Below are 10,759 nucleotides of genomic sequence, written 5' to 3' on the forward strand. Positions count from 1 at the left end.
TCAAACAGCCTAACTGACGCATGGCCAATTATCCCAGCTGCCTCCCTCTCATCTCGCGTTTAAGGAGAGGGAAAGAGAGGAGGAGAGATGGAGGGAGGGGGCGGAGGGAGGGCGGGCGGGAGGGAGGGAGGGAGAGAGGGATGAGAGGCGGCTGTGTTTTTATAGAAGAGTGGCAGATGTAGAATCACTCGTCTCCCTCCCACAGGGAGTGTTTGACATATGCACCCGTTTCCCAAAGCAAACAATAGCGTGCACTTTCGTTTTTTTATTGAGAATCCTTACCCTCGGCAACCCGTAAATAGGCCAATCAGAACCAAAGAGAGAGCGTGGGGGGGGGGGGGGGGGGAGAACTATCACGACTGACACATGATATTCTTCCGTGCCGCCTACGAAACATCACTCCTTCCCCTCAAATCATACCACTCAAGCGCAATACAGTTTGTAGACTGTGTACTATTGAGGTGTTTCATTCCAAAATTATGTATATCCATTCTGGGGGGGGGGGGGGAGGGGAAACAGAGAGTAGTGTCATTTCTCCCATCCAGATATTCACGTTAAATAAGTTTCCAGTCCATTCCATACAAACGCATTCCTTTTCAGGGTTAATTTTGAAATGTTGGAGATGTTACTATTCTACGACAAAGCCTTGCTCCGGTTCATAATTACACTTTGCTCCTCATCCTTGTCCTCTCACAAAAAGAAACCTTCTCGCAGTCTGCAGTCACATACACAAGACGGCTTCACGACCCTCACAAATGTGACATATCAAAAAGAAATGAAATGAATGTACAAGAAGTCAAGGTCTGAGAGCCTACTGGAAAGAGGGAGAAAGGGACGGAGAGAGAGAGAGTGAGACAGGGAGAGAGAGAGATAGAGAGAGGTACAGAGAGAGAGACGCAGAAAGAGTGAGATGGGAGAACGCAGCAGCAAAGGAGGAAGCGTCACTGACCGACAGAGGCCTTGGCCCTGGCCGAGATCCTCCTGGCCTTGCTGCGAGGCGCCGTGTTCTCGTTCAGAGCCACGTCGCACTCCCTCTCCATCGCGGCCTCCAGCTCCCGGGCCAGGGTCCCGAGGTAGGCCGCGTTCAGGAACCCCAGGATGGCGTGGGGCTCCGCCACGCCGTTCAGCACGTGGAGCTCCTCTCCGAGGGCCCGGGTCAGCGGCGGGGCGGCCCGCCGGAGCCCCTCCTCCAGCCTGGAGAAGCCCGTCGCCCCCCCGGGGGCGGGGGCGAGGGCGGCGCGGAGCTGGCCCAGCACGGCCTGGCTCCTCAGGCCCTGGTAGAGGCCCAGCACCTCCGCCTCGGGGAGGAGGAAGCACAGCTGCTGCAGGGCCTGGATCCTCGGGGCCACGCCGATGCCACAGGGCCCCCCGGGAGACAGCCGGCCCAGGATGTGGCGTCGCAGGCGGGATCGCACGTCGTCCCAGGCCTCCTGGACCTCCAGGGCCGAGTCGTCCCGGAGGAGGTTGACGGGCGGGGCTGGGGCGGGGGCAGCGGTGGGGAAGGCGACCCCACACTGGGAGGAGAGGCTGAGCAGCAGGTGGAGGGTGGCATCCTCTCTGCCCTCCTCCTCTGAGCTCAGGTACTGTAGCTGTGGAGAGAGCGAGGGACCTCCTTATCATGTCTTTTGTCAACGCACAGCAGCAGGGGGTCGATACGCGTCAATATAGTGGATACATTGAATAATGCATTGCCAGTTATTACTTTTCACTCGTATACATTAAAACAAAGTGAAATCCAACTCTTCAGTGCCATCATAATCAAACAGGAAGCATTACCAGGGCTTTCAGGAAGTCCAGGAGTTCTTGGTGTCCCGTGGCGACAGGCCTGGCCGTGGCGGGGTTCCGTGGACTGAACCAATGCAGACATTCTGTGGGGCTGGGAGAGCGCTCCCCCACCCAGGCCTCTCCCATCTTCACCTGCAGCTCCTTCACACTCTGCTCAATACTGACAGAGACAGGGGCACGTGTCACTCACAATGAACCTCCCGCAAACAGCCGCCGCCGACCGAAACACACCCCCTCGCTTTCCCCGCAACGTCGTGACACACACACACACGTAGCACACACTGAGAGATACATCAGCAGTAATGAACTGAGACATCAATGAATCCTGTGCCTACCCTGTGTGTGTGTGTGTGTGTGTGTGTGTGTGTGTGTCGGGTAAGAAGTGGTGTTAGGGACGTCTAACTCAGATGCAACTCTGTGTGTGTCACTTCTCCTTCACACACACACACACACACACACACACACATACACACACACAGACACACACACACGGCATCAGCTATTCTGTCTTCCCTTTAATGTGACAGATTAGAAATGACATCCTCAGGCTCGCCATGTTTTGTAGTTTCCATGCAAATCAATGCAATGCCCATGTGGTTGTGTGTGTGTGTGTCTGCGATGTGTGTGTTTATACGAGGCAGAGAGAGAGTGGATATGCACAGATAATTGTGTGTGTGTGTGTGAGGGAGAGAACGAGATGGAGAGAAAGAGAGAGCGATAGAGAGAGGAGCAGTTTTATTTTACCACCACACCGCTCTCCCTCCCCTAGGCCTATAAAGAGCCTCCTGCCTGCTCTGAGGACATGCACACTTCCAGATGTCTCTCAATGACGGGACATTAAACGCCGCTTCTATGTGACACACATTCGTTGGGGGGTGGGGGGGGGGTGGGGGGGGGGGTGGGGGGGGGGGGTGCAAGGGTACACGAGGCATAAAAATGTTACAGACTGACTAACAACCTGAATTTGAAATCTCAGTAGATTAAACGCTGCATATGTTCATATTTTGCAGAACACTCGCTTTCTGTCGCTAACCGGGGCGATGTGTTGTGCTGTGCGTAACCGCGCAGAGGAGAGGGAGGCGGGGGGTGATGGATCGCCTGTGGTTCGGCTGTGCTCTGCTGTGATGTGCAGGGGGACTGCATGTGTGACCTTAACCTACAACACTTGTACAGTACAGTCTTGTTTAAATATAATCTTTAATTCCGCACAACTCGAACACGTTTGTAGTGCATTTCAGGGCTTTAAAACACAGGTTTCGAGAGGTTGTTCACATTTTTTGTCGTGTAACGGTGAGACATTGGACGAAACGGCCCGCCGCCGTCGCAAAAAACAGAAAGAAAAAGATGGGCTTCCAGAGTAAGCGTGTTTAATGTGGCACTTAAATGCGAACGTGTGCCTGTTCCTCCCAAGGCTTTTATACAGACAGCCGGTCTTAAATGGACTCCCATCTGTGGCTCGCTCCAGCCTGGATCACGACTTCATAAAACCATCATCCCCGCCCCCGCCCCGCCCCGCCTGTCCTCCCCCCCCCCTGACGTGCCCACGCGTGAACGCCTCTCGATGTCATTACTTGTGTCGTTAAACGCGGCTTCGCTGTCTCGCATGTCGTACCTGGGCACACACTGTCCACGCCTAAAACCGCAGCCAAGACACACAAGAGTGAGTTTGCTTTCCCATGACAGAGTGGTGACTAGTGACCTGAGCCAGCTGGGAACTGCTCAGACAGACAAAGTTCCATCACAAAATGGCCGACTTTTTCCATCCTATGATGCTTGTATACTTATGTTTGCACTTACAATACATGTCGGTATTTGCACTACTGTATACTGTACATTGAATATGTATGTATACATTCACATTCAATTCAGTATTTTTGTATCCTTTGTATTCTCGTAATTCCCTCCGATACTCTACCAAGAACGTCTATTCAAAGGTTTAAAAGGCTACACCATTCCGTTGACTCGCTGACATATTGGGTGTAAAGCTGTGAAGGATGTAGCTCTGAAAAGACTCTCTCAAGTATTAAGACAGCAAGCTCTCCACAGAACAGAGCTGGTGTATTTTGGTGTTCCTCAATCGAAACCCTTTTTTTCCACTTTGCCGCTTTTAATGAAGCCACCTTTGCAGGTCCGCGTTAAGACGTACCGTGTGAAAGACCTGGGTTGCGGCCGGGGAGGGGGGGGGCGGATGGTCCGGCGGCTGGGGCAGCTCTGAGGCCAGTCTACTACCTGGGGACTAATCAACTCTGCAGGATTATCCTCAGCCCCGCCTACGTTCTTTTTACCCAGCGGCTCAGCGCCCCGGAGATAGAAGGAGTGGAGGACAGAATGCAGGAGAAAGACAGTGGTTCGGAAGAAAGGAGGAAGACTCCGAAGAAAGCCCCGGTCGATCCGAAAAGGAGGGAAGCCACAATGGACACGGTCGAGGTTCAACCGAAACAAAAGCCCCAGCCAGATGAGTTCAGGAAGTGCTTCTTCAGGTCCCTCAACAAACATGTCAATCATACCCACCCCCCGCCCCCCCCTCGCCCCTCACACCAGATGAAACCTAATTGTTTTCCCGATAGGTCTAGCCAGACATCGGATGACAGCCCTCCACCCCTACAGAGGAGAGGGAGTGAGGGGATGAGGGGGGCAGGGGGGGCGACCGGAGGAGGCCTTTATTAGATATGATGGCATATTTCACAGCTCCGTGACTTACAGAAACCCAATCCTGAGATTAGTCAGCGCTTTGACGTTATCTTAAGTTCCTTGTCAGAATTAATTTAGTGTGGGTGGGCCGTGGGTCTGGCTGTCTGCGGCACTCCAGGAGAGAGAGGGAGGGAGGAGAGGGAGGGAAACAGAGAGGCAGAAAGACAAGAGGGAGAGAGAGAGGCAGAGAGAGAATGAGAGAGGGGGAGCATGGATGGGGCAGCAGGAGATCCCTTTACAATAAGCCCCAGCCCCGGCCAGCGCCAGCCCAGCCACCTGAGAACCCAATACCTGCCCCATCAAAGAGGCCCATTCTACGCGGACAGAGGGGATGAATGGGACTCAGTGAACAGGCAGAAACAGATCTCCCCCCCGTCCAGCCCCGCCTGTGGCCCACTTACTGCCCTCCTCGGTAGCCCCCGCCCAGCCACTGATACGGAGGCTGCATGTGCAGACCACACACGCCTGTACACGCGCACGGATCCGTGCACGCGCGCCGGCGCACGCGCTCTTGTGCGTGCCGACAAACCCACAAATACACACACACACAGCCCCTACACACAGTCAGGCGTGCACAGACGCACACACACACACACACACTCGTGACCGTGCGAGTGACATCAAATACACACCCGCACCCACAGTCGCGCACACGCTTCCAACTGAATTCCGCGCCCCGCGTACATACAGAGCACTCATGTACTCTGAGCTAGATTGGCAGGCAGCTACTGAGAGCCATTTCCGTGCCAGCGAGAAACCCGAGGTCTGTCTGCACTCGCCTGGCCGCCACTGACACTTCATTAGGGCCCGTTTCCTGGTGGCCTCCGCGAGTGTCCCATCTGATGAAATCTAATGGATTACAGCATTTCAATTTGGGGAGCCGGGCACCGTTGTCAGCCTATCTTAATCTCCTTCAATTAGGGAGCGGCTCTTAGGCAAATCTCTGACATCTGAGAGCTGGGAGCAGGCCAGCCACTCTGACCCTTAAAAGAGGTTAAAGCCTTCACAGGAGTGGGCAGCTCTCTCGCTCCCTCTCTCTCCCTCTCATTCCCTCTCTCTCCCTCTCTCTCCCTCTCTCTCCCTCTCATTCCCCTTTCCCTGTTTCCTCCTCTTCCGTAATTTGTCCCAGACACTGATAAGTGGATTAGGCAGCAGGTGAACCTGTGCGCATGTGGCGCGCATGCACACGCGCGTGCGCTGCGAGCGAGTGTGAGCGAGAGGGCGCGCGTGTGTGTGTGACTGTACACGCGCGTGTGTGTCTACAGCCCACCCTAGTTGAGGTAAAAGAGTGGCGTCGCACGCTTCCAGAACATCCGACAGCCGCCACTCAAACTGTCTGGAGATGAATCCAGTAAGGACTGACCAGTGGAACAGCCCCAGAGGAGGGTTGCCTTATTTTTGGAGCAATTCTCCATTATCCGGCCCTTTGTTCTCATAATGGTTATCCCTCTCCTGTCTTCGCGAGAACACAAAATAACCCTTTAATGCTTAGAAAGCAGAAAAATGTCCCCGGCCTTCAGTAATAAGCCTTGAATTACCTACCCAAGGGTTTTCGTTTCAAGATGTGGATTCTTCAATTACCACGTGCCCATTTGGAGAGGAAAAAGAGAGGGATGGGGTGACGATGGAGGGATGAGGCCCGGGGATGCTAATGGCGCCCGGAGCGAGAGGCTTTGTTCCCCTCGCCACATTTAGCTTGTCCCTCATCCTCCGTCCTCCATGGCACAAAGGATAAAAGCGCTGGAATATAGATTTCTCGCTCTCTTTTTTCCCCACTCGGGTCTCATTCATTCTCTCCCACTTCCAGAGATCACCTCGTCCTGCTCCTCTTGGCCATCCGTTCACACCGAGAGAGAGAAATACTAAATGGTAGCACAGTGGGCCTGCCTGCGCGACTTCATCAAACCCCTTGAACCCTACACCTCGTGTTATCAAGGCGTATGATCACTCTGATTGGGAATGTGGACACTTAGAGTACTCAGAGGAGAAACAGATTGCAGAGGGTCATTGTGTGATGACTTTTCATGGTTCGAATAACTCATTCAGACGGTGCCTGGCGTCGTAGATTCAATTAAACTGCAGAAGAAAGTGAGTTCTCCCACACTTCTGTAGCGACACGTGTACGGTATGTTCTTGATGAAACAAAGCTTAGCAGTGTGACCAATGACCTGGTCCTGTATAGACGCTAACCCGAGATGTTTGATAAAAGCTCACCTTCTTTGATCTGTCTCTGATGAAGTTGTTTCACAAAAGAGACTATAAAAGATCCTTTTCTTTATGATATGCTTTTAGTAACTAGAAAACCTGATAGATTTGCAGACTTTGTAAAGACCTGTGCATAGTAACACAGTGCCAATTTGTTCTGCATTGTATTCATGAATGAATGCATAACTTTCATAACAATGAGAAATCACAAATGCAGGATGTTCTAGGAAGCTAAAAGTACTCAATGAATAAAGTTGAATGAATTTGTGAGACATTCTGAATTAAAATCAATAACTTTTCAAAATGGCCAAGGACAAGGTTTGAATCTCTTCAGGCCCACATTTTCTATGCTCATGTGTGCGTGTGTGTGTGCCTGTGTGTACGTGTGTGTGAGATAGATAGAGCCAGATGGAGCCTTCTGAGAAAGAGGCAGAGACAGAGACAGAAAGAGCGAGAGAGAGAGAGAGAGAGAGAGAGAGAGAGAGAGAGAGAGAGAGAGAGAGAGAGAGAGAGAGAGAGAGAGAGAGAGAGAGAGAGAGAGAGCGGGAGAGAGAGAGAGAGTGAGAGAGAGCGGGAGAGAGCAGGAGAGACAGAGAGAGAGAGCGAAAGGGCAGCAGTGTCAGACACTAACCTGCAGGCGTTGAGCTTCAGCTTGTCCTCCGTGTCCCTGAGCAGCTGCTGGAGGTCCCCCTCGCTGGGCACCCCAGGAGGAAGCAGCTCCACGAAGGCATGGTCCTGGGGAAGCCACTCCATCCTGCCCTGGAGCACAGAGGCCAGGTCAGTACAGGCACCTGCTGGCTCACCCACAATGCCCATGGAGGGGATTCCATGGATGGTGCCAGTTAAGCTAACAAGAACCCATCAATTATTTGTACAGTCTGGTGTGGGGAACGTTTGGCGTGCCTGTTATCCGCCGTTGATTGAGGATGTAAGACTGTAAAACGGACAAATTACAAATAAAGAAACGGATTTGGATAGGCCTGTTCCCACACAAAAAGACGACATTCACACAAAGATGACACATGCTATCTATATACATGTGCTACTTGGCACCATATAAGAGGCACACAGAGGAAAAAGCGCAACATAGCTGTGTCCGATGAATTCCGTCGAACACAATGAAGGAAATGAGATGAAGGAAAGACCACATTGAAATCGCATATCCAGTGGAAAGAGCCAATGAATAGACCAAATCCGCTGTCTCTTTCACAGAGACCCACACATGCACATGCCTGTGCGTGCACGCCCCCCCCCCCACCCCCACCCCACACACAAAGCATATGAGACATGGTAATTTGATTTCTCCTCAAACGCGATTGTTATCAGGAGCTGTAAATCAACTGCGCCTGAAACAAGAGGAAGCTCGTTATCAACAAAACATATTTTCCGCCCCTCCCCTCCCCTCCCTCTCATCAGATATTCCATTTACAGTCGGAAGCCCGCCGATAAAAATGCATTGCCTGGCCTTTTCCCATTACACATCCAGTGACACTACAACCAGTTAACATACACATATAAATAAGGATGGAGATTCTCTGTCAGGCTCTAAGCAAAAACAACCCATCTCTGCACTTCTCCTTCTGGAACCTTCCCGGTGCTTAACGCCTTCCCTAACAGCCAATCCCGGCGTCGGCGCCGTAAGGACAGGGCCTCGTATCAATACCGTCATCATGAGTCAAGTGGAATGTAATGGAGAGTGTCAGTGTCAATTTGGCTTTCTCACACTCTTCGCCCCTTCATCTGCTGTGATTTTAATAATCCCTGTCAAACTCCAAACAGCTCGCCGTAGCTCCCTGACATGGCAGACAGAAAGCTCAACATTCATTTATCCTGCACAAAGGGAGGGCTGTCCAGCTGGACAAATATTATTTTCCTCATTTGAAAGTCTCCACAGTTAAGCTTGTGCTTTATTATCCCACCCCCCCCCACCCCCCCCCCCCCCACCCCCCCACCCACCCCCCCACCAGCCGCCATCATCGCCCTGCCTCGGTGCCACTGTCTGGGAGGCAGTTTATGAAGCCACTTCTCTGGAAACGTGGAGGTTTTTCAATCGAGGGATTAGGGTCTCGGCAGTCTAATTATACAGGGAGTGTGTGTGTGTGTGTGAGTGTGTGTGTGGGGGGGTCTGTACAGTATGTCTCCCTGACGATAACAACGTCTGCCTGTCATTCTGTCTGTGTGTGTGTGTGTTATATTGTACGTGTGAGAAATAGCCCCTTGTGTGTGTGTGTGTGTGTGTACACAGGTGTGCGCTTGGTGCTCGTTCACACCGGCGATGCAGCGGCACCCAGCTTGTGTGCGCATGGCTGCCTGTGTGCGGCGCGGCACACGGGAGAGTTGTGGGGGAGAGAGAGAGAGAGTCGGGATCGTTCCGTCTCCACACAGGGCCTCATTAGCAGGAGAGAGGCAGCCCGTCTCCTTTGTCTTGTCATTAGCTACTTTGAAAGCAGATGTTGAGGAGCCCCAGTGTGTTTTAGACTGCTGCTACTGAGATAACTGAGGGCGTACGGTGAGCGAGAGACTAAGAGGGAGGCTACGGCGAAGCTCCTCTCTCCCTCCGCCGAGGTCTATCTCTACCGCTAGGCTACCACAGGCCTATTCGGAGTAATGAGTTTTCCACTGAAATATTTAGCAACCCTCATCCCCTGGTAGACTTTTTAAAGCCACTTAGAGCATGTCAAGTCAAAGTCAACATTATTTTAAAGAGGACACAGACATTCCATTCTGAGAAAACATAATAAATTGAAGAGGTACACACTTTTAACGTCAAAGCATGTCGGTGAGTGATCTCATTTGGGCTCTCAATGTGTAGCAACGTGTATCACTACTACTGTGCCAGACCTAGCACTTTTTCGCACATTTTCCTTGAACAGGAAACGTGCTGTAATTTTATTTACCTCAAGCTGAACTATAAATTGATTAAAAGGCACATGCTGGTATATGAGGAATTAGCCTATACAGTAAAGTAAAATGTCAGTGTCACTAGTATGAGAGCCAATAATGAAAACAGGACAAATATCAATATTTACTAATGTTCATCGGGTCTAATTTTATCAACCCTAAATGATATCACTGCTGGTAGCCTACAAAAGGTTGTTTTACCACAAATCAGAAAGCAAATGAATGTAAAGAGCTGAGGAAACCTGTCAATTATCAACTCACATTAGTCTGATTCTGATTCCATGTTGCAATTGAAATATTTAGCTTAAAGTGTAGATTCATGGTATTACTGTACCTTCAATAACAACATACATGTAGATTCTAACATGTCATCATTCTTACAAGGTTATTGCAAGGTAAACTGCCATATACAAGAGAGATGAGGCCCATCAATAAAATGTGGATGGTCATTCTTTTTTTCTTAAAGAAGAAAAAACTTAATGGGATTTTGCCACATCCACTAACCTCTGTAGAAATCACCTGTTCCTGATTTTATTAATAATTTATATCCTACCATTAAACCATAAAACAATGATGTAACACTTTTTAGCATGTTGATGACACTGGGGTAACATACATACGTAATTAATATACATTTAGGGTGATATTTAGCAAATGATTTTAACTAAACGTTTTGTCTAAGGATTAAATATCATGGTATAGGCTACATACCTGTTTAAGTTGGACAGTCTTTTCAGTCTGTGTTTTTCAAGTCCTTTAGGTAATAAGGATTGTTTGTAAACAATCTTTCCCCAAAATATATGTATTTAGACCTAAGGCTGACGCATGATAGCCTATTACATTAAATTACGAAACATACGGATTATCTCATCTATTCCATAGCATAACATAATGCATTACTAAACACGCCTTCAGATTTAGCATAAACGTTTATGTTTTGTTTACGGCTGCAAGACCTCAAAGGGATTAAAGGGCTGTTTTACAGGTGATACGCAAGGGGTATCAATACAGCGTCTTAAACCTAAAACGCATCTAGTAAACAGCCTGCAGTGCAGCCGGGAAGGTACACATCTCTCAAAAAGAGCGCACGTTTGTTCACAGTCAATACTCAAACCTGATATCTTGATACAATATAACCAGTGAACTCGCCTCCCTGCACAACAGAAAGCGTCTCTAA

The 10,759-nt window shown here is 50.2% G+C and overlaps 1 protein-coding gene across 1 annotated transcript; it reads right to left on the minus strand.

Annotated features, from left to right (window-relative positions):
* Positions 1-941: 941 nt before the first annotated feature.
* On the minus strand, positions 942-10,750 carry kiaa0825 (KIAA0825 ortholog). The gene is made up of 4 exons (XM_062454083.1): positions 10,294-10,750; positions 7,313-7,440; positions 1,777-1,945; positions 942-1,589 (listed from the first exon to the last, which is right to left on the minus strand). Exons 2-4 carry the CDS (start codon positions 7,432-7,434, stop codon positions 942-944), a joined length of 939 nt encoding a protein of 312 aa, XP_062310067.1. The 5' UTR covers positions 7,435-7,440; positions 10,294-10,750.
* Between the last annotated feature and the right edge of the window lie 9 nt (positions 10,751-10,759).

The sequence above is a fragment of the Osmerus eperlanus genome, chromosome 28 (assembly GCF_963692335.1).
Source record: "Osmerus eperlanus chromosome 28, fOsmEpe2.1, whole genome shotgun sequence".
Taxonomy (NCBI): domain Eukaryota; kingdom Metazoa; phylum Chordata; class Actinopteri; order Osmeriformes; family Osmeridae; genus Osmerus; species Osmerus eperlanus.